This window comes from Amblyomma maculatum, chromosome 1, assembly GCF_055883805.1.
Source record: "Amblyomma maculatum isolate TAMU_Amacu chromosome 1, ASM5588380v1, whole genome shotgun sequence".
Classification (NCBI taxonomy): domain Eukaryota; kingdom Metazoa; phylum Arthropoda; class Arachnida; order Ixodida; family Ixodidae; genus Amblyomma; species Amblyomma maculatum.
The window spans coordinates 400,273,661-400,298,647 of NC_139344.1; the positions used below are offsets into that span (position 1 = coordinate 400,273,661).

General features: G+C 43.0%; 1 protein-coding gene across 1 annotated transcript in view; it reads left to right on the forward strand.

Moving 5' to 3' along the window:
* LOC146208685 (disintegrin and metalloproteinase domain-containing protein 10-like) overlaps positions 1-24,987 on the forward strand; it is a 41,280-nt gene that overhangs the window by 10,873 nt on the left and 5,420 nt on the right. The window contains exons 2-7 of the mRNA XM_084579128.1: positions 1,123-1,315; positions 3,332-3,513; positions 4,894-5,071; positions 7,071-7,230; positions 12,971-13,069; positions 14,660-14,850. Of these exons, the coding sequence (XP_084435254.1) occupies positions 1,123-1,315; positions 3,332-3,513; positions 4,894-5,071; positions 7,071-7,230; positions 12,971-13,069; positions 14,660-14,850 (1,003 nt within the window). The remainder of the gene's footprint in view (positions 1-1,122; positions 1,316-3,331; positions 3,514-4,893; positions 5,072-7,070; positions 7,231-12,970; positions 13,070-14,659; positions 14,851-24,987) is intronic.

Consider the following 24,987-nt stretch of genomic DNA (forward strand, 5'->3'; position numbering starts at 1 on the left):
CGTGAGTGTATTAAAGCGCAGTAAAATTGATTTTATTCGCCCAGCTTTCTCGCTCTGTAGTTCCCTGAGAATTCTGCTGCTCAGCAGCTGCTATGAGTTATTAACTGTAAACGCTCAGAAAATTTTACTTCACCTGTAAGTTCGTTCTAGTTTAATAATCCTTTAACAAGGCTTCCATCACTTGCCTCCATAAATGTGTGGTGCACTAAAAAGCACCGATCAATATTTGCAACGTATGCTTTTCTGTACTATACTGATTATATAGAGAATTAATGGCAAAAACACTGAGAAATAAAAATCAAGCATCTAACACATGTGCTGTGAAGCATAACGGCCTGAATTCAGATTTCTATCGGCTCAAGGTGTGATCAATTAATTCTTCAAATATGCCTCCCTGAGTATTCGTGCTGTTGAATGCACACAGCAGAAAAAATATTTCAGGTGTTGATCTCTAATATGGAATATTTGGTAGCTGGGACGTAATTATATCCCTTGCCATATATCGGAATCGAAATGTGACCTATTTGAAGAATAATGTGTACATAACCATTTGTAACGCCATGTCCACAAAATATGTAAACGAATATGAGCAGATAAATAGCCATACGCCGTACAAAACCTTCAACCTGTTAAATAACGCTCAAAAAAATAATTTCCCCACCTGCAGTAATACGGCAGCGATATTTGATTTCAGCAGAGCGTAGCGGAACGAGGATAGAGTATCAGAGGAACACAGAACAAACAAGCTCTTCGGTGCTTGTTGGCCTATGTTCTTCTGTGCTTTGTCCTCGTCCAGCTGCACGCTGTTCAATTTGATGGAAAACCAACTCTCTCGACATCTTGTTCTTTTGACCTTCCTGTTCTACATATGACCAGTATTGTATCCACAACTGCTTCCCAACATTGAATGCTGGGAACAATAGTTTAATATACGTAGGGTCATTTACCCCATCACTCCATTCAGGCTCCAAGCGTTGATTATCACATTGAGTGAAGTTACCTTAGAATCAATGTCAAATTCAGATTTATACAGTTGAAAGGATTGACGAGAAAGGTGTTTATGTTCGAACCACAGCAAAGCATGCCGATGTTCTGCTGTGTCCTGCTGTCGTGTCTTTACAGATTAACGACTCAAGTGCGTGCCAAGAGGCTGCACGCCTGTCGAACCCCTTTTGCAGTGACACGCTGGACGCATCGCACACACTGGTCGAGCTGTCCAAACAAAACCACGACAGCTTCTGCGTCTCGTACCTGTGGACATATCGAAGTTTCCACGGCGGTACGCTGGGCCTCGCTTACGTCGCCGAGCTTAATGGTACGTCTCATCGCTCTTCATGCGTTCGGAGGATGCGGGAGGGGCAGTGGAATTGATTGTCCATGAAAAAGCGTCACTGATTCTGTCCTTCACTACAGAGCACAGACTTGCCTCAACATACATTTGATCTGTGTGTGATTAAATGCGCAGCTCACGAGAATCACCTCGCCCTGATTCCATATTGCGAGCAAGGTAACACAAAAGCCAACCTACTAAATAGAAGCAAAGTACCTCGTTTATATAGTTCACACAATTACAGTAGAACTAACAACGGGTAAAATGTATACTGATGGGAAATTAAAAATGTCGGACAGGAACACTGATATCCACCTGCGTGTATGAAGGCGAGGGCTCCCGACGCTTCCTCTTCTAGCTGGTGCTTTCACGTGATCAGTTGCTCGATGCCTATTTTGCTCTTTTCCGCTTCTCTAAATACTACGTCTCCACTTCTCTGATCGCACCCGCTAGGTGGTGAAGTGGTGTGTTTAGGTAATTAAGGCATTTGATCGCAGGCTCATATTGCTGCGAACAATTCAAATCTTTATTTATTCCGTTTCAACAGCCACCCGCATGCAGCATTATCACTCTTATTCTATAGCATGGAGCACTTCTGTATTCTTTGATTTTTCATGCTCGTTGCCGCGAGAAGCAGCATTTCAGTTTAATTGTCGCGCAAGATGTAAGACAATTATCTCGAAGAATCCAGCCACTCGCTTGTATTTCTACAACGTTCCTGGTTATGCTAGTCATCGTGTGTGGCTTTATCTAGATATTTTTTCGCCGGCTTTAAATTGAGCATTGACAGTTGCGGCGGACAGTGGTAGATCGGCGATGGCTGTGCATGCTAGCTGCTATCGCCATCTCCGATTGCTTAGCTTCTTTTCTTTTTTTTTTGGCAGGTCAAGTGAGCTCAATAAATAGTTCATTTGAGCGCAACTTCCCTCTCCTCATTTGTCGCCAACGGCACTGTCATCACTAGATGACAATATGTCATCGGTTTGAGTGCCTCTTGCAAACTAGCTTCTATCCTGATTAGCAGAAGCATTCTAACAGGAAGCCAAATACATTGACACCGCTCGGGGCGTTCCAAAATGAAAGGTTACGCACGATGTTGATACAAATGAGCATAAATTTGATGCCACATAAAAGTTGATTAGTGGTGCCGTTCGCAAACGTTATTTCTGTGGCCACCGCCATTTGTTTGCGACATTAACTACTGCAACAAAGCAACATGGAGGTTTCCATACTTGGACTAGTAACTGCCTTAAAGATGAAGCAAAGTCCAATTTATTCAAAAACCGATTATTAAAGTACCCCTGTGACTTGAATTGGGAGGGAGAATTCTCAATAGAACAAGACTGCAAGACTTTTGATCGCGCTGGCTTGCGGTTTTTATTTTATTCATTGAATTCTGATTGATGACATTTAGAGCCGACAGAAATCAAATCCTAGCTCTCGTGCATATGTTGTTTTTTAAATACGCCAGGCGCTTGGTCTTTAATTCTTAGTGTTTTTACATCGATTCCATATATGCTCAGTATATTACAGAGAAGCACGTGTTGCACACGTAATATAATGTAATTACTTTTTTTAAACCACCTAGCGCAGCCGGATTTCTAGCGCCCGGAATATAACAAGTAATCTAATTTATTTTGCAAATTGCACATTTGCCCTTTCGCCCTCCTCCCCAAGGGTCAAAAGGTGCCCTTGTTGTATTCACTGCCGTTATTATAAAGAAGCATCGGTTTTTTTCCACGAGGTTGCCATCATTTGATGAACCCGTGTGAGCTTACGAACGTTTTTGACGAGGAGCCTTCTGCTTATTCTTACCCTCGAGACTGTGTCCATAGAACCGCAGGAGTAAAATGAGATCCCCTTTTATGTTCTCAAAATCATCGACAGGCTACACCTTCTCCGTGTTCAGAATTTAGCAATAAAGTATCATCGCTACTTGTGCAAGCATTGCGCATTAAATCCCTACCTGTCGCCTTACTCAAAAACCGCTGTTTGCCGCAGGAAACGCGGGCGGAATCTGCGAGAAGTACAAGGCGGACGTGGGTCTGCAGGTGGCCGAATACACGGGCGGCGTCAGCCTCAACACGGGGATCGTCACATTCCTTCACAAGAATAGTCGCCTGCCGCTGCTGATCTCCGAAGTCACATTCACCCATGAGCTGGGACATAACTTTGGGGCTCAGGTGAGCCCCCTGCAGGGGAACCTTGAGGTTACCGCTATTGATTGCGCTGCTGTTTGTTTGTTTGTGCTTGAATTATGTGTGGACAAATTCTGCGCTTGACGTCTTGACAAAAGCTCCCAAATTTACGCTGAGCGTAAGTTTATTCGTATCTGGTCGACTCTTTACACGTTTTGTAAAATGTGAACGTTTTAAATAAACCGATAATTTAAAAAACTAGAAATCAAGATTCAGACAAGAATAGCTTTCTCCAATACTGGGCCGATTTAGAAAAATAAAAGGCAAAATATAGTAGGTCTGCCAGAGATATTGTGAGGCCCAGACTGCATCGCTGCTCAATTCCAAGTGCTGAACACGGACGAATTCTTGATTTTGAGAGAAAAAGTAGATGTATGTTCTTATGCAACGAGCTTTTATAAGTAAGGAGGCTTTAGAGTGCTTTTTACACCTTGTAGAAACGGCTGGTTTTAGACTGGTTGGTTGGTTGGTTTGTGAGGTTTAACGTCCCAAAGCGACTCAGGCTATGAGAGACGCCGTAGTGGAGGACTCCGGAAATTTCGACCACCTGGGGTTCTTTAACGTGCACTGACATCGCACAGCACACGGGCGCCTTGCTTTTCGCCTCCATCGAAAAGCGGCCGCCGAGGCCGGGATTCGATCCCGCGTCCTTGGGAACAGTAGTCGAGCGCCGTAACCACTGCGCCACCCCGGCGGGGTGGTTTTAGACTGATGCGGAGTATAAACAGCTAGTTTTGGGCTGGCATAGAGTACGACTGGCTAGTTTTTGACTTTAATGAAGTACGAACGGCTAGTTTTGGACTGGCACGGAGTACAACTGGCTAGTTTTTGACTTTAATGAAGTACGAACGGCTAGTTTTGGACTGGCACGGAGTACAACTGGCTAGTTTTTGACTTTAATGAAGTACAAACGGCTAGTTTTGGACTGGCACGGAGTACAACTGGCTAGTTTTTGACTTTAATGAAGTACAAACGGCTAGTTTTGGACTGACACGGAGTACAACTGGCTAGTTTTTTACTTTAATGAAGTACAAACGGCCAGTTTTGGACTGGCACGAAGTACAACTGGCTAGTTTTTGACTTTAATGAAGTACAAACGGCCAGTTTTGGACTGGCACGGAGAACAATCTGGCTAGTTTTTTACTTTAATGAAGTACAAACGGCTAGTTTTGGACTGGCACGGAGTACAACTGGCTAGTTTTTGACTTTAATGAAGTACAAACGGCTAGTTTTGGACTGACACGGAGTACAAACGCGCAGTTATTGAATGGCACAGAGTGAAAACGGGTAGTCTTTTACTGTCGCGGCTGATCTTAGGTGGCTTGTTTGACTTTCTTGAATTGATTGCTATTTCCTCGGTCTCAGCACGACCCTCCAGAGTGCATACCAGGCGGCAGCGTGGGCAACTTCGTGATGTTCGCCAGCGCTTCGCGCGGCACTTTGGCCAACAACAGGCGATTCTCTGTGTGCAGCGTCCGAGCCATCTCGGGCATTCTGCAGCAGATGTTCGCCAACCAGGGCACTCGCGCCAACTGCTTTCAGGGTGAGAAACTGTTGTGGGAATTCCACTGGATTGTGACAAACTAGCTTGCTGGAAGGCAGCTGATAAATGTGACCAAAATTATTTGAATTGAAACTAAAAACAGATTTTGCAGCAACATCAACGGTTCTTTACGAGCTCCGAGAGTGGTTTGCATACCCTCGCGAGTCCGTCAAGCAGTTAGAAAAATGGGAGGATCTCAGTTTAAACCATCAACCATAGAAGTCACCTTCTGTACCCTGTCGAGAAATGGACGTAATTTTTTTGATGCAGTGGTTAGGGAGGAAAGCGACAAGATGAATAATTACTGCATTGCCGCTTTGAAACCCAAATGTTTATATGTTTCTTGGAACAAGGAAAACCGTTCATGATCGCCAGAGCCACCCCTTTTAAGGCGTGTTAGGGCTACCAAAAATGGTGGCGTATTCTGCGGAGTAGGTCTAGCATTTGCTTCTCCCAGAAAGATCGTTTTCATGTGCTCATCCATAAAAATGAAACCGTAGCACGAGTGTCATATGAAACGCAAAATGCGCTTCCGTGACTCCAATAAATGACTTTTGTAGGAAGCTCCACTTAGGTTGCAAAATGTACGGTGGGCAAATCTGACGATTTCATAATAAGCGCCTGTTTAAGCATGAGCGAAATTTGACGAATCAAACCCATTTGAGTAACATTTTGCTAAAAGTGGACGCAGCTCGCCTATGAGGTACGGCTCTCAGATTGCGTACAGCTTTCAAGAGTAGATATAACACTATTTGAACTTATTCAATCCCCTTGTTATCCTGAAAAAGAGGCGACGGCTGATGCCGTGACCCATTATTGATCTACGTGGTGATGAATGCATGACTCTGCTTTCATGTTCTTAACCACGTTAACTCTTGTAGTAGGCTCCGTTGCTCTAGGCCAGTATGCGGGTATGTAGATGACCTTCATCAAATAAAGCTTGTTGATGGCATGAGCTCGTTTCATCAACTCATATTATCCGCGTCCTTACGTTGCACTTCTGTAGCTTTTCCTGAGCAAAAATGATAGTTTAGCTCACACATTTAAATAAACTTTTCCTCGCCGCTGTCTACGTCCTCGGTATTGTAACTTTGTTCGCGAAGCCGTACCTAAAATTTCCGATGCTTATGTATTAGCAAATAACTTTGAAATGCGCAACCAATATCGCCTGCTTAGATGCGCTATTCTGAGCAGCACTCAGCTGATTTGACACTGCTAGAACACACCACATTGTTTAAAGCATTGATTGTACTTAGCTGGAACCATGGTTGTATATAGCGAAGCATTGTATAAAGCGAAGATAAGAAGTACTTGGGTTTGAATTTGTCTTTCTTTAGAATAGCATGAATGTGCGCTTGATAACAGAGGGTAGTCGTGCGAACTTTTAAATATCTGGCTTGATTCCGCTGCCACGAAGGCAGCTCTAGTGCAGCCAGGAGTTCTGAAGCGGCGAACACACAAAGGCGAAACAAAAGAAGCTTCTGGAAAAAAGTATTGCGAAGGGCTTCATTACAAAACGTTTCATACGAGAAACTGATACGAAGCCTATATAGGGGTAGCGGTAGTGTTATGCCAACCTAGCGCTTGTTTCAGCACTACTGATGCATATAGACCTTTGCAAAAAATGATCGGAGGGCGCTGACGTATTGTCACAGGATTGCGCTCGTAGCTCAATGAAGGGGTGAGGATTATTTCTCAAAATCCCTCTCCAGAGTCCAGTGAAACCAGTTTCTCTGAGGGCTGTGAAAATGTTCATAGCTGAAATCTGCGTACTGTATGAAAGAGCTATCAGCTACAAGTCGGTTTCTCTTTCTATTTCAAGAGGCCCGATTTGCATTTACGTAGGACCTGCGGCTAAGGTTCACCGTAGCTTTCTAACGGTGTTGTCTGCGGTCTCACGATGATCGTGACTGGTATGCTCCTGCACCAGACACGGGAGAAGTGCCCGAATGCGTTGCCGCGCAAGAGTTTTTCTGGTCATCGAGCTCCTTCCATGCAGGGACAGTCGGCCCCTTCTGTGGCAATTCGATCCAGGAGGAGAACGAAGAGTGCGACTGCGGCTACGATTGGCAAGACTGCCGCGAGCTCTGCTGCTACCCACGCGAGCATGGCCAGCTCAATCGCAGAGGGTGTACCCTGCGACCATACGCCAGGTGCAGGTGCGCCAACATAAAACAGGCACGAGTCTAGCACGTGCAGATTTCTCTCTAAACATGGAGTTCATTTAAGTGGCCGACTCATTTGGACTCATTACTCTGCCGATTGACATAATTCTAGCCAAATCGTTTGTGTCGCCCTGCTCTGCTAGCCTGGATACGAACGCCTGTCGAATGTCACCTCGCCAATACGCGCTGCCAGCCACGTCGTTAGGACTGTACACTTTGTACCTGGTTATGTAGGTAGGGGAACCGGTTAAAAATTGGATTGAAGTGAGCCTAATAGACCAATTAATGAAGAGAATTATAAAGCAGTTATTTGCAGTGATGTCAAAATGAATGTAGTATAGATATTATGTATAGAAACGTACATACAGCTCGCGAAAAATCAACGTAAAGGTCAAGTGAAATAAAGAATTCTATTCGTGGATTCGCAAAGGGTTCGCATAATATGCAATGTTAATGAGCATAAATTTCTCTATGCAATGTGAATAAGCATAAATTTCTCTTTAACATTGATTTATTGTTGAATAGAAACTTGATGAGAAGAGAACTTTTTCACCACGAAGTTACAATACTATATCATCCAGAAAACAATAGATAACATTATAATTTGCGTCAACCCTTCCCGAGTGTACATTAACATTAGACTTCCCGACTAGTTCTTTGTGTGTGTGTGTGCTGTGAGTTTCAAAAGCTTCTTTTCTTTAGAATTGTCGGTGGTTTGGTTCTAGCATCAAGAACGTTTTCAAATGCCGTGTTCTGGCCGGAGAATCGTATTTTCCTTAGGGAAGCATCAGTGTAGACAGTCCCGATAGATTCCTGCTTCGACGGTTGAGTTTAGATGCAGGCGAACGCAATGCCTGTGTACAGTGCCATGTGTCAGTGCAAGTTAACACCATATGGTCGAAATTGGCCGAATTCCTCCACTGCGGCTTGTACTTGAATTGATTTTTGGAAGTTAAACATATTAAACATATAGCAGATAGAAATTGCCGCGTACATTATTTTGCCGATGTTTTTTACCGAGTGCAGTTTTTACTCTGTGCGTTTACGTGAACAATCATTGTCGACGTCATATTTGTTCCTAAGTACCCAAAGTATTATAGATACCAAAGTTGGTTTTTGCGACATTAGAAAAACCTAAGTGCCAGTACGTTATGTTTTTTTTATTTAAATACCCTAACGTCCCAGCTGGGCATTACATAGGGGGGAAGCATGCATGTAATGCATAATACAATGAGCTCGCAAGCGTCGTGAAGGTAATCCAAGTGCTGGGTTTAAAATTTTGCACTGCTGAAGAAAACATTTCTGCACCAAAATATTTCCATTCGTTTTTTTTGGCGAAGCATAATTTCCTCTGGGAACGTATCTATGGCTCGTGCAGTCGTGTTCATTGTAAGGAGGTTGCAAGTTATGATCACAACAAATAGTTATGGCTGCTCCTAATTAGTTTGAGAACTCTAACGGAGACGCAAACTGTTGCCTTAAGGTTGCTTCAGAGTATTAACGATCAATTTTAACCTCGGCTATATTTGTGCGAATGCGTGCTTAATGCTACAGTTTTCTTTAAGTGCGTATTATCTGTAAAATTGTTAATCCATATTGCTATAACGAAGCCCGAAATTGTTCTCAAGGGCCAAGACTTAGGTCAAAAGCAAAATATTAGTTTGATTCTCAGGAATCAGAAAGAAGGGAAAAGTAAAATTGGTAGCGAAATTTGCATATGATTGTTTTCGAAATGAGTTTGAATTCAGAGCTGGTGCATATTCAGCTTCATAGTAGATGCCATTTGCAGTGGCTGCTAAATCAAATCTTACAAGCTATATAACTTGATCACCATACAGAAAGAATATGATATAACGCTGCAGACACTCTGTTACAGACATGCATTCAATTAAAAGCCTGAGAAATATCTCACACCGATAACGCAAATATTTTTAAAAGCAGCAGCGGAGCGATAAGGAACTCCCATCTATCTCCTAAAAACAACGAAGTGCAGAAAGTGCTGCATAATTATAAATCACAGTATCCTTCAAACTTCCTCAAATAATGTGCGCATATCTTACTATATTTAAGTGCGATGATCAAATATCGCCAGGATGCCTTTTGTGCCCATTTGAAAAACAATACATAAATTATGGCCGGCCAGAACAACGCCGACATTTTCATGACAATTGTTACTTCAAAGAATAACGTTTTGCTTACCGTTTAATTGAATTTTAGTTGGGGTGTCATGTGCACCCCACAAAATGGGCGATAGGCTTCAAGAGAGCGAAATCTAAATGCATTCCTGGCCTCTTTCAGGCAATACCACCGTGTAAACATTTCGCGCGTGTAGCCCACCATAGATGAATATTAGTTTTCTTAAAGCGCGTATTTTGGTGAATAAAATAAAAGCAGTGGGTGCTCTGTTCTTAATTTGAAGTCTTTCACTGCTTTTGTGCCGAAATCGTTATGGCAGGGGGAGGCTTCCAAAAGTAAAATAAAAATCTCTTCATTGACCAGATGGCGAAACAGAGAGCCGTCCTGATATTTAAAAACGTTTTAGATCTTTGCAGCGCCCGTATTGGGGCAATGCGTTATCATCTTTTGCGGAAGAAACAAGTGACACAGCTTCCGGTTTGTGAAGTTGCCCAATGACGTAAGAAGCCATGAAATTTGGGTACAACATGACTTCCCTTGAACTTCGATATTGAACTCCTTGGCTATTTCGACGTCTGATTGTCTTAATTGGCACCAATTATTTGCCTGCTTAATCTAAATGCACCAAATGTTTTCCCCAGCGAGATTTTTTTCATTTTATATATGTAGTACAACTATTGATTTTATTCTAACTCGTTTCGTTGAAACATAATCAGGCCGCTGGGGACGAGACATACCTGATGTCTTATTGACGTAACTGACTCCAATTATTTACCTAATTAACCCACATACGCAAATTTTTTAACCGGCGAGAGGCTCTCATCCTCTATCTTACGCAATTTTTTGTTTTCTTATCACTCCCTTTTGGAACCTGACTCTGCCCACAAACTTCTAGTGACACGACCTTGAAAAGGTACCCATTTAATGCTTACGCATTAATAATATAGTATGAGCGTCGACAAAACTTCTGGCCAGCGTCTTTAACCGCTGTAAGCGTGCATCACGATGGGAGTTACGCAAACTAAGGTAGGTCGTCGTCAGCTACGCTATTCTGATCACGAAGACACACGCCCTTATGCAATATTTGTTAGCCGAAAAAATATATATGGTGGGCAGTCAAGCACACGTGTTTTGCTTGGGAGCTCTTTTATAGCGTTCCTTCCTCAAAAACAGCTTCTCATATAAGAAGGTTCGCATTCCAGGTAATGCTTTCCACGTGCAGCTATATTTTCTTACTTTTTTTTTTAAACTCTGTCTCACCAGCGCGGCCTCCTGTAACTGGAAAAAGAAGAGGAAAATGGCGTCTATATATGACATCTTATCTAAGCGCACGTGTCTGGGGTGCGTGCGAAAGTAGTAGTAGTAGAAAACTTTATTCCACAAAATGGGAAGGCGTTTAGGGGTTGGGTCTTGAGCTGCATTTGGTGTTCCTAGGTACAGGATTCCATTTGTTCTTACTGCCTCTTCGGCCCGCTCAACCAGCGCTAGCTGATCTTGCGGATCGGACCTGGACAGAAGTCTCGCTCCGAAGTACGAGAAGTCACTGCTCGACTGACGAGTTTGTTATTTTGGGCTCTATCGGGCTTGCCCTACAGCCCCATGTGCAGGGGTAGAGCGTGGCTATATCTCGGCACTACACGCATTGTGTAGTGTATTGCGTAGGCCAAATCTTAATGTATATGTAGCGACTTGGGTATGAGTTTGTTTGTAGCCGTCTCCAGGTAGTTTTGCCTGATGTCTTGTGAGTGTCTAGTAGGGAAGCGGGTATTTACGGCATCCTAACTTCATAAACATGGTGAGCTCTCCGTAGCTGTTCGGAGTAGTGTTTGTTTCCTCCTTGTCGCTCGCTCGCTCGGTTTGTGTAACCTCGAACTATTGCGTCAACTTTTAGGTTTCCCTCCACTCCTCCGTGCCCAGGTGCTCGTGCCACATTCTGCTTGTTCTTGAGTTTTGTGGCCTCCCTGAAGAGGGTGCCGGCCTGACTGCTTATCCTTCCCCTTAGCGAAGCTTCTGCATGCGGTCTGTGGGTCTGTTACTATAGTATAGATCTAGTTTCTGTTTGCTTCCGCTATAGCTAAAGCTATTGCCACCTCCACCACCATGACTATATCCCCGGTCGTAATTGACATGGTAGATATTTCTTTTCCCTGGTTGTTGACGACGGCTATGACCGCCGCTTTTCTGTCTTTGTACTTGGCAGCATCCACGTAGAGGACATTTGATTTCTTTGCAAGGTTCGGCCTAGAGCTCTTGCCCCAGCCTCTCTCCTCCCTGTGTTGTGCCGAGGGCTCATGTTTTTGGTATAGGGCGCACCAAGAACGTTTCTCTAATCTTTCGTGATATGGAAGTCGAATTTTCGATCTTTCTTATTGCGTCTCGGTGACCAAGTCTCGTTAGTAGGTGCCTTCCTACCTTGGATTGTTCATAGCCTGACTTTCTGAAAAAATATGGCCGCTGCGCTGTGTTCGTTTTTGGTGTTGAATACTCCTAGTTCCATGAGCTTTTGCGTCGATGCTCTAAGGGGGGGGAGGGGGGGGGAGGGAGGGAGTCTTAGCGCGATCCTATATGGTTGCCTAATTTGGGCGCCAATGTGATTGATTTCCTCTTGTTTTAGTTCGTCAACAAGGCAGTGTCTATCCTGATTGCGTCGGCCTCATTTATCCCGTTTCTTTTATTCGTTATCCTGTGGATCATTCCGCATATTTGGTTCGTTGTTTTGGTTAATGTTTCGATCGTGTGGTCTCTTTTCTCCTATTTTTGGAACCACATTAGTAGGACCCGGAGTTTTTCCGTTTCCCATATTGGTTGCCCGTTCAATATTAAAGCTATATTTTTAAGCTTCAATGTTTTTGAGTGTATTTGGATAAATTCCGAGTTCTCCTGTGAGCAATCCATGCCGCTGTTCCTTGCGAAACCTACGATGCTTTCTGCTGCCTCATGTAAGTTTTGTTCTTTCTCTCCGGTGGACCCTTAATTTAGTAGTCTATACCGTGATATCGTACGCGTATATGGTGTGAACTACGTCATGGATCTTGCCTAGTTTTTCCACCAGTGAGATTATGGCGGTGTAGAATAGTAATGGGGATATGATTTACCCTTGCTTTTGACACGGGATATTTGTGATTCCTATAGTAGCAGTTCTGTGCGTGAGGAAGGGTTTAACATATTTCAAGGTGAGGTGGTCTCAATGCTTCTGCAAATTAAAATAAAGAAGCAGCCTTAGCAGCTAATAGTTCTTTCAGGCCTACATTTGATCTTGGCGCATCTTTCATATCACTGGCACGTTCGACTGTTGAAACCAAGATGAAAACAAAACACGACAGAGGAGTTAAATTATAAAAAAAAATGAGCGATCATAGCCAAGTCCGTGGACGTCGTAATTAATGTATTCTACTCCATTTTTCATGTTATAACATCGAAAGCTCCCAAATCATAGGTGCCGATAATCTTCTAACCAGGAGGAGACATACTTTTACAAACAAAACAAGAAGAGTTCGCAAGAGTTCAACGTTATAGGGTTAATGTATGAGGCGCATTGGTTTACATACCGTCATTTGGTGCAACCATGCCACATATCAGATGCCGCTCTTCTGTGCAGCCCTTCCAACAGCGCCTGTTGCAGCACGACTTGTCAGTTCCTCAACACGACGCATATCTGCCGGCCCGACGACGACTGTCGCTTTGAAGCCTATTGCGAGTATCCTTCCTTGCCAAACCGAAATGTGTGTGATATCTGTTCATCTGTATGATCTCATAATAGCAAAAAGTGTAGAAAAAAAAAGGAGAAAGGTTAAACGCTGCTGGGTTACCGAGTGTTCTTCTTCTTCGTCTTCGTCTTCTTCGAGGCTGTTCAATGTCATTCGTGACTGCGGCCCTGTACTACGTGACGGGCCGAAACCTGGCGTAGTATTGCTTTCGCAATAAACGTTAGAGGGTCTCTTAGATGTCCCTTAAGAGCACAACTGCGAAAATCTACCCTTCTTCTCCTGTCACCTGTCTCTCATCGTTTGACTTACCGGCGTTGGTTGCAGTGCTACATACATTGAAAATTGGTTTACAGAAAAGCAAAGGCGTAGTCTCACAATTTTTCCGCCAAGGGTGGCGTTCATTTGCGCGCGTTCAAGTGGGGGAATGCAGTTAGCAGGAACGCTAGACAAAAACACATCTCTTGGAATCTCGCGTAATATCACAGTTCTTGCGCACAACTAACGCGCACAGGCTCGCACAACCTCAAAACAGTAGCTGGCAGGCACGGTGTTATTCTTGGCACACACAATGTTGGGAAAGCTGTCCCCACGCATTTGTAATGCGAAAAAAAAACGTGTGCCTGAAAAAGCATAAGCCTTTAGTAAAGTGCTCCATTCGAGGGGTTTATTCCATTCCCATATGTCTTGTGAAAAATATTACATCGGCCAAACTGTGTCACTGACCGTCTGGGGAACATGAAAATTATAAAAAATAGATATGGCAGTTACAAGCATCTATTTGCTCACGTAATTAAATGTGATGCATATGTGGACCCGTTTGAAGAGACGAAGAGTCTTGCGAAAAGTAAAGACAGGATGTCGTTTATTAGCCTAGAAGCCTATTAAATAAAAAAAACTTGTCAGCGAGTCAATCAGCGAACCCTCTTCGTTTATGTTCGCGGCTGAGATTGACTTCTCTAACGCAACTGTCTGTTGATTCTTTTGCAAAAGTGTCTGTTCGTGAGTTACATATGCCCACTCGCGCATGCAACTTGTTTTGCTCTTTTTTTTAACCACTGATCTCCTTGCTTTCTTCTTTCATTGTTATTCGCTTTACTTTCATCCTCTCCCACTCTTCTGCCTCTAAGGAGTTGCCTTTAGCCAATAAAGTCATTCAATAGCTAGCACGCTTAAATCCCTACATCAAGATGAGCAACCAATTCGCCCAACAGGAAGTTTGGTAGATTCATTGTCTGTCTGCCCAACTCACATGACATCATCAGAATTGCGCGCTAAATGGTTATAGAGAACAAAGGTATGATATTATTTTCGGAATAATCTTAATGTAGTGTTTGTGTGTGTAGACGAGTTTCCTCCCACAGCTGTTAAGCTCTTGTTTCTAATAGCAATGGTATTCTTGCGTACACTGGCTCTGCTATGCACAGCTTTGAGGAGTACTAAGACTTCACAAATTGCAATTAACACCCCTCTTGCTCCGAACGGCTTGATGTCTCATTTACATCCATGCGGGAGATAGGAGTCGGGTGGTTCTTACTATATATGTGGTGCCCTTGACTAATCGGCTGTATCGTCTACGTCAGTGGCACGACCGGCATATGTCCGGTGTCGTCCGTGAAACAGGACGGCGTCTTGTGCAACCACGGAACCCAGGCGTGCGAATCCGGCGAGTGTGTGCGCTCAGTGTGCCGCCTGTACAATTTGGTCGAGTGCTACCTGACGGGGCCCTACCGCACTCCCGACGAGATGTGCCTCATTGCCTGCAAGGAAGATGGTACGCAAAACGTCCTTACTTCACGTTACACTATATTACAGATCCAGCCTTTAGGTAGTCCTAAGAGAAGAAATGAGTATAGTGCAGTACACGGAATAGGTATTATGGCAACGGCAATCTCTTTATGCTACATCACACACTTTCAGGATATTTCAAGCAACCAAATTTCAGGAGCACTATCCCGGAGCGAACTCGAGATACCATTTTTTTTTATTATTTGTGTGATACGTCAGCGCTAAACAAGAACGTTAGAATCAGATCTATAGGAGCCGACTCAAAGACATTTCAAACTATGCTGGCACTTTCATTGAGATCGCTGTAAAGGCGCTCCCTTTCAAGAGTGACCATTTCAAACTGGGACCACCATTCAACAGCCTGCTGATCTGGCTCGCTTCACATATGATTCAGCAACAGTTATTAAGAGGTTGGCATCTTAAATGATGATGGTGTTGCATTCGCGCATCGAAAAAACCTAATGCCGCGAACTACTAAAACCGGGAATCAATTTCATAAAGTCATTACCGGCGATCACTGTCTGGAAATTTAAATAATATAATACTTTTGACAGTTCGACATGACGGCCCTTTCTTGTAGTTAGTTAGATATGAAATTGTTTCAGCAAAACTTGACATCAAGCAGTGACATTGTGCAGCAGTGTTGAGAGAAAGAATAGGTGCTAAAATAAGCAGGATTTTATGCGCAAACTTGCTTACCCCCTGGGGCCTAAACGACCTTTTATGTGTCCCAAAGGGGGCGAAGACCGCGCGTGTCGCGAAGGGCCAAAAGTCTGTTTGCAGGCGGAGCCGCACGCGTAGTGACGCATGATGAGCCAATCACACCACCATGTGTGCTGCCGTTTTTGCGTAACGCGCACGCCGTCCAAAGAGAAATCTCGTGCCCAAGAGCATAGGACCATGGGCTATTTTGTAACACAGCAAGAAATAAGCACTAATAGCTAGGCTATGTTGTGTGTTCAAGACTCGAGGCCTAAATCTGGTAGCAAAAATTGAAAACAAAATGTGTTGCTGGAAAGTACTTTGATAAGATAATTCTTGAAAATGGAAATACATGTAATGAGAGCATCACAAGTTATTAATGATTAGTGAAATGATTTACTGATTAGAAACTTAGTGATCAGAATATATATGGATAGGTAAATTAGTGAAATGGAAATGAGTGACAAGGACATCATGTAGTTAGTAATAAAAAAATTACCAATAAAAAATTAGTCATAAGAAAATCAGTGACAAGAAAATTGGCCTAAGAAGAATAGTGTGGACAAAAATAATAAAAATATTAGCGATAAGGAATTTAGTGATTAGAAAATTATTGATTAAAATGCTTTCGCATTCCTCCAGTACTGGTTCTCACTACGATGTGTATGATTAGCCTTCTTCGCCGGAGTTACAGCTGACGGAAAAATGAAAAAGAGAAAACTCTGCCGGACACTTGCACTCGAATTTTAAAGTTAAGAGTTGACAGCTTCAGTGGGTCTCGCTTGCAGACTCTCCTTGCGATTTTAGTTGTCGTGAATACAGTTTGTTATTCCTTTGATCACTCGGGATTTATTTGGGGGCCGTATTACACTACTGAGCACAAAGTCATAATCTACGAATTGAGGTGAGGTGAAACACAACTAGGCATAATGCATAAAACACCTCATTAAATATACCGAGAGAACATGTCTGTTTAGGTGTAGCATGTCTGAAAGAGAATCCAGTTGGCCCGGGTTGTGTGGATTCCCAAATTAGAAGTGCAGACTAATATAGCAGCGCCTTCAACAGGGAGCCTTCAGCAAACAACCAGTAACCAACGTAAACGCAGGTTCCAAATCATCGCTATATTCTTGACTTCATTACATCAAATAAGTTTCTTCTATCCTTTTTAACACTATTATCGCTTGATCACAAGAGCCCTTTAGGACTTTCTGACAATCAACAAGGTGAACGAAAACAAAATTCAATTAAAGAAATTCTGCTTCTCCAAGGATTGCTTCCAAGGCTATAGTGCGGAGTATCAACCTATGTAAGCCGTCCTAGAAAACGTCATTCCTTCTATACCGCACTTTTTAATCTTACATCGACCGTGCACAAGGAGGTGTAACGTGAATGCTTTTATTTTTTGAATGCACAGAAAGCATAAAAATGTTTTTCTTAATTGCAATAAACTTGCGATCATCATTCTTTGTCCCCACTATTTGAATACGCGGAGGTTCGGAGTTGGGCATAAAAAAAAAATCAAATGGAGAAATGTTTGCTTAAGGAAACAAAAAAGCTCGATACATGTTAGCGGGGGAAATAATTCCTTCAATTGGAAGGCAATGCATTCTTCGCTTAATCTGGTTAAAAATAAAGGGAATGTGCTGCTGCAGGCAAAAAGAAATGTGCCCGAAAGGTGAGAAAGCGGTGAGCACTATAGGCTTACAAGTTTACAGCATCGTTTTATCGATCATTTCAGTCAGTCGGAAGAAGATAAATTTTCTACACTCTCACGCGAGTTTGAGGAAAGGTGCCACACGATGCCTTGTAGATACAATGTCTTAAAAGCGTTTAGCTTCCGCCATCGAATTCTCAACGCGAACTTCGCCACGCCGTATTAATCACGCACACAGCTATACATCTTTTCAAAAAAATTTCAAATGAGGTCAGATTTGCTAAATAGGGATACGCTACCTTCATATAATCACATTCACCATCGAGACATCATAAGCGTCACTCCCACTCAATAGAAGCTGAAACTTTTAGTATTTGTTAAATTTACTACTGGGCAAATATTTTCTTCTATAACCAAAAGTTACCCACGTCCTGGACATTGATGGCCAAACTATTATTTGGAATGTTCTAGTCTTCTCGACAATGCTAAGTCTCTCTTTTTCTTAAAGATGTGTTATTTCTGCTCTACATCGTATGCTCAATGCACGTCTTATTGTTTATTTGATTACCTTGAACATCATCAATGCGAGTGTGTCTCCTTCTGATTTTCTTCGTTGTATTTTTTTTTTCATTTTCTGCTTCATAACTAATGAGTGATGCAATTCATTATTCTGTGAGAACGCAGGGAACGTCTTCATGAAATTACGGTTTTGGGAGTAAATCTTATGTTTTCAATTTTACCTTGAATAATCAAATTTGATATTTTTTTCAATCATGTAAGCTAAGTACATGTGCAAAGAGAAATTAAACATCGTACAGCACGATTTCTCGCTTGTAATTTGCACACACTGTGTTTGCAAAAAAGTGGGCTCAAAGAAAACTAATGGAATGGTGTGAACAGTGCTCAGTTTTCATGTGTTAAAAGTTAATAATGTTAGTACGAAAATGATGCTGTAGAGTCGAAGATAAAAATAATAAAAACTTCGCAAGTCCAAATTCGTGTAAGTTAGCTACGTGGAGGTTTATGGCGCAAAAGCAACTTTGGCTATGATGCGTCTAAATTCGCGTAAGATCTTGCCGTCTAGTGCACAGCCGCCCTGATTTTTAATATTATATAGCGAGCGTCGGGGACCAAACTGCTGGTCAGAGCCTTATAACGGCGACAAGCGTGCAACACAGCAAGAGTTCGCGCGCGCGCAGGAAGAAAGCGCGTTGTCTACTACGCTGTTCCCATCATGAGGATACACTCCCTGCCACAATACCACTTCGCAGAAACACGTCGGGCATGCAGTAGAGCGCATGCGCTTGAATAAAATGTGACTGAGACGTGATGCAGCCTCTTTTTTGCCTAACACGTTGGCCGCGCTGGCGAAGCAGAGCGAAGGTAAGAAAAAATAAAAAGAAGAAAACGCGTAAGTAGATGGAAACGATTGCCTAGATCACAATAAAAGAGGCACCGACCAGCAGTGTAATCGGTATTTCAGTGTCTAGACGGTAGAAAAATTCCACCGCAGCTTTCAAACGTGACCTTCCGCGGAGAATGCCTCCTTTCGAGTTATCGTTTTTCGGTTTTGTGGCTCTGGACCAAGGTCCACTTGTCTTAATTCAGCAAGATTTACTCGCTCACTCCTGAACTACTTGAAGAGCAACGACACGGAGCCACGAATGGTTGCGCCCCCCCCCCCCCCACCTTGGGGGGGGGGGGGGGGTGAATAAGCACGTTTTTTGCCTCGAAATCTCTCCATGTTTTTTTAGGAGAGAAGGGGTTAGTAAAGCATAACTGCATGCATCCGTGGAAGTTGAATACTTCTGCGTATTTTCAACAAATAACCTTCATTTGCTAAGTGCATTTTATAACTGAAACAAGGCCTTGACTCAAGGCTCTCACATATCATACTAGTTAATAACAGTGAAATTCTCCTTCGGACTGAGCAACAGCCCGATGCGCCTAGGCAGGGAGTCGATAATTGCGCTTACAAGGTCCACGTTATCCTTGAGGGCTAAGAAGTGCTTGAGACTGGGCTAGTTGGAACATCTTATAAATGCTGCGCTGCTTAGCTGTACACGGACAAAGGAATTGGACAAACGCTGAGGTTAAGCGCAATTCATTTTTGCGATGTAATCTGAGGATCGTGAATACACATAAATCATAACAGTGTACTGTAACAGCAAGAACAACTAAGGAATGAAACCATGAAAATCAAAATGGGAAAAATAAACACCTTACCTAAGCCCGGTATGAATCGCACTCAACCCCCCCCCCCCCCCTCACGCGCATCCAACATTGCGCTTAACCTCAGCGTTTGTCCAGTTCCTCTGTCCGTGTACAACTAAGCAGCACAGCATTTATGAGAAGACCCTTTGAGGACATCCCATTCACTCTTCACGTCTTCCCACAAGTCGTCTGTGATGCATTATGCAGTCTCATTTTAGACAGGTTGGACTTGAGAATACCCCAAACATTTTCAATTATATTGAGGTCCGCTCCCTGGGGACGCCAAGACAACGTCATGATGCCTAGTTGTTCCAGATGTTCTTTTCTATTCCATTTAGGAACTATTTTACCCGCCTGTGCTGCATCATCTATTTCTTGAACAGTGACAGCTGGCGTTGATAATTACATGTCACCCCGTGAAGAAAATGCCATATACTTTCGTGGATGTAAGCCAAACATAGCCAAAAAAAAAAAATGAACAATGATAAATCACTAACCTCATGAGGTCTGGCCGGTAAACTTTCTGTTGCTGGTTCCTATTTGTGCAAACCGTGGACTCGTCTGTGAAGACAATATTTTCCCAGTCCTCCACGGTCCATTCAATATGGTCGCGTGCAAACTGTAGCCTTTTCTCCTTGTTAGTCGCCCAAAGCTCTGGCTTCTGGGCAGCAACTCGATTGCGAAGACCTGCTTCTCGAAGTCGGACACGCACCAAATTGTCACTCACGTCCACTCCAGCAACCTGTTCCAATTGGCCAGCAGCCATGAAGGGCGCTACACAAGCCGCAGCAACAATGACATATGGCCCTCTTTTTCGGTTGTCTTGCGCTTCAAATGTCGAGGAGCGTCACGAATGCGCCCTTCGTCGCGATAAGCCTGAACTATTCTGCTTACGGTAGCCTGAGTGACTCCAACGCTATTAGCAATTTCATTTTGAGACTTGCCGCAAATGCGATGACGCGATGGCGTTGTTCCAGTGGCACACGTTAAGGCATTCTCCGCCGAAGAGGGCGTTTGAAAGCTGCGGTGCCTTTTTATACCGTCGAGACACTGCAAGACTGATTAAAGATCTGGTTGGAAGCCTGTTTATCGCGATCTAGGCAATAGTTTCAATGTGCCACTATATTTCTTTCCTTTTATTTTTTCTTATCATAACTTTGCATCGCCAGGCTGGTATCCCGTAATAGGCAAAAAAAAAAGAGAAAGAAATCACGTCTCATGCAGTCTCACATAATAATTATGCGCATGCGCTCTATGGGTTGGCGGGATTTTGCGAACTGATACTGTGGCAGGGCGTGCGTCCTTTTTCTCGGCGCAGCGCAGCAGACGACGCTCAGCCGTCGTGCGCGTGCGCGAACTCTCAGCTTGTTGCACGCTTATCGCCGTTATAAGGCGCTGACCAGCATTTCGGTCGACGCTCGCGCTATATTGGTAAACATCAGGGCGGCTGTACTTGTTCTTCGAACATTTAAAAAGCTAACTTAGAGAAACTCGGTGGGAGCACTGCTGTGAAGGTTATTGGAAACCAAAAATGAAGGTTTTTTGAAAATTAAACGCTTCAATGAATTCGGCGATAGTAATTACCGCAGTAATCAATGCATTCACGGTACATGTTTCAGCGAGCACAATGTAAGACCTCCTAGATATCATATTCCGAGAGTGAATTTTCCACAAGTGAAAACGTAGAAGTTATCAGAGCAGAAAATAAGTATGCTGCCCATGCGCTTTGCAGCGCACAAACTTCCGACTGGGTTTCCCCTAATGGCTTTGGCTTTTCACAGCCACTTGAGAATCGCCCACAGGTTCGTTCTTCAGAGAGCCCAACGTGAAATTTTCGAAATTATATAAGCAACACATGACGTAGCGATCGGGCCTAAATGGCTGGTTAGTCACTTACTTCTTCATAGTTGCTGGTGCCGATTAAAAGATTAGTCAATCCAGCAGCCGCAGAGATGATAACATTCCATACCTTGGCTACAACAGTGGCGTTCTTCTAGTCAATTTTGTTAGTATTTTAGTCCGCACGTTCAGCAGTAACGTTCGCAGCGTGTTTAATAGTTACTGTAGCACTGCAGCTGTATTGAAAACATTTCATGTTTCGTAAATTTACAGTTAGATCAATTATCCCATTAGTTCTTGTATATGACGCCTGCGTATCATGAAACGTCAAACTGTCTTTAAGGTACATGATCCGGTTTCGGAACTTGCTGTTCGGAATGCGAGCAATGCGCAATTCTTATTTAGAAAACGCTCGAGACAGTGCCTCGCTGATTCCCTACTCATAAGGAATGGTTGCGCATGCCTTTAATGACAGTTTGGTCTGTGTTACCAGCTTCAATCTGCACTTCTTGATTAGACTCACGGGTGCGATGGCCGAGCATGGTAAAGAAGCGCATAGGCACAATGCCACTATTGTAACCAAGGCAAAGTACGTATTATCTTGCCAGCCGTTAGACTCATCATTATCAGCTGGAATATACCCATTACAGGGCGAAGGTCTCTTTCATGCTTTTCAAATTACCTTAGTTCTGCGCTAGCTGCATTCCCTTGGCTCCTGCAAACGCCTTAACCTCCTCCATCCAACTAATTGTCTGCCACACACTGTTTCACTTTCTGTTCCATATCAATTTCATACCCTTAGCGACCATCGTATATCCTCGCTTCGTTCTGCGTGTTTTTCACATGCCCATTTCTGCCTGTTGACTTTGAGTAGAATCTCATCAACGCGAGAATCAATTTGACCCACTCTCGACGCTTCCTTTCACTGTCATTCAACCGACACCAGCTGCTATGAACCGACTGCAAGCGCCTACGCCAGCCATATACGCACGTACGTTATGTAACGTGCTGCGAATATACGAGGCGACAATGTCTTGCCCAGCTGAATACACAAGACACCCCAATACGGTTCTTAAAGGTATAGAGCGTCTTCCGACTTGGCCACTGACTGTGTTTCGCTTCATACAATGTCTAAGAAGACGAACGTTCAACGACCAAATGATCACTTTAACTACTACAGTACAAAAGTCATCAAGACATTGTCACAAAGATACCTCAAGTTCACTCAGTTACTTCAAACGTAGTTGCGTTCCAGCCTAAACAGGATTTCGATTTCGAGTTTAAACGGGAAGAACTAACACCGAAGAGTCTGCGAGTAAGAATACCCGTTACCGCGTTTTAGGGCCGCTATACTATTTGACTGGCCAAGCTAAAGAGGTTAGAGTCCTTTGTTCTGGACTGGCATCGAAAGCTGTGAACGTTGGAAACGCCGGCGTTTTTTTTTTTTTTGTGCCGTTAACGGGAGCATCTGGTGCCGAGTGGCACGGGCCATTGGATTTTGTTAGGTGGAACATTCGTGAAGTTTCGTTAAAGCTGGGCAATATATGCTGGGCGACATGTGTATGTGTGTATATATATATATATATATATATATATATATATATATATATATATATATATATATATATATATATATATATATATATATATATATATATATACATGTTGCTTCTGTTAACTTGGGCACCATACATCAAGGTCTTCTTTAGGAGACGCATTCACAATAAAAAAAAAGGTAACTAATAAAGGTAGATGTTCCATAACATACGGCATCGTCACTGCTTCCCTAATAACTACAATGGCAAAACAAAACACAGCCGATCTGTTTACAGGCCCGTTTTTACTACAATAAACACAATTTAACACACATTTACGCCTCTCTTTCACTCTTTTCGAAGTCTGCACTTTGGTAATAAAACACGAAAATAAAATCTCAACTATCGGAACATTTGGGTGGGTGCCCCGATCAGCTTAGCATGCCCCTGCACGACAGCATCATGCTATCATCGGTCCGTTCACGCTCGTTTTTAACTGCAACGCACTCTCGCACCGTGCAGTGCACGTCGTCGTCCTCATCAAAGTCCTTCTAAGGTGCGAACAGATGGGATACTCTTGACATCGATCACTGCTTAGCCTAAGTATAGTGTTGTCGCCAGACGCACCAACGAGCTGAGAAATCGAAATCATGACCCAACAAAACTAAATACGCGCTTTCGCGTGGCTAAACGATTTAAGTACGGTTACCTACCGCATGCAACGTCTTTCTAGAAGATCTATTGCTTCTGATACTGTGCAGCATCTTTCTTCACTAACATACTGAGTCCGCTAACCCCTTAAAGAAAGCCATTAGATCTCTAGGCTGATATAATAACGCTCTAGAACAATAAAAGTGGTTCCTCATGTGAAACATATACTTTTGCCGCCCTTCAGAGATCCATTAGACTGAATCCCTCCAAAGTAGTACGCCAAAAATTCGCCACACCCAATAATTACCAGAAATCATAATTTCTTCTCCCAACACATCAGCGGATTTGTTTGACTATATTTATTCTTGAATTGTCCAATGAAAATATGTTTGCTGAACTGTTATTTAACAAAATGTAACCCCTTTTCTGCATCGACACCGTTGCTGCCTCCAGTATGCTTAAAAAAGAAGTAAATAAATATTGTTTTTAAAATTATTGAATACCACCTTTTGCATACTAACTATTTCAAGTGATAGTGGGTACCATATAGACCCTTTAATTAGCTTTTAACCTCATTTATTGCTGTTCGAATTTAGTGACGCAAAGCTTCCCGTGTAAGAACTCAATATATATTTGCAAAAAAATGTCCTTCGCCTCGTCGTGTTGGCCGAGTGGCTAAAGCTCAGTTTTCCTAAATATAAGAACGTATGTTTAATAGCGTCCGTTACGGCCGATTTTCCCGGAGGCAAACAGTGCACTACGCAACGTCAGGGAACGTTAAAGAACCCAAGGTGGGTCAATTTCTATTGTACTCTGTTATGGTGTTGCTCAACGCCCCAATAACTTTAGAGTATTAAAAGCCTGTAAACAAACCACGTAATGCTTTTTCGAACTAAAATAGTTATGTAAATTCATCTGCATGAACCGGGATCTACATGGCCCAACTTGAAAGAGGATCTAACCATGAGAAAAGAGGGTTTTAAGGATTACATAAAATAACCACTTATAGTGCTATCCAATCAATTAACGTTACGTTCATGTCCTCTCATTTAGCGAAGTCTATCACTTGCGTTGTTGGGCTGATTATGCTTTTCGTTGCAGAATAAATTTGAGAGCATGGGAATACAAACAGTGGGAGTCCCTTTGAAACCACCTGTTAGGCAGATTTATGTTTGCTGCTTTGGCAAGCAGACCCATGCTCCAAGTGATCGCAGCGGAAGTATAGTAAATTATGACTGTAGAAAGGACATGATGTAGTACACACTATGAGGTGGGATGTGTTGTGGTCTGTCTACTTGTTTAAAAAAAAAACGGTGGGATAAGTACGTGCCCATTCACTGCATGCCAGAAAATGGATGCCAGAAATCGCCATGTAGTGAAATCCAGAAACTGCTGAAATATCTCACCTATCAAAGCATACGGACTATGCCTTTGTGCTTAGCAGTGAGCAATTTACAAATAATCGAAAAACATACCACGTTGCAAAAAACGTATGATCGGTGGCGAGGGCTAGGGAAACTGAAGA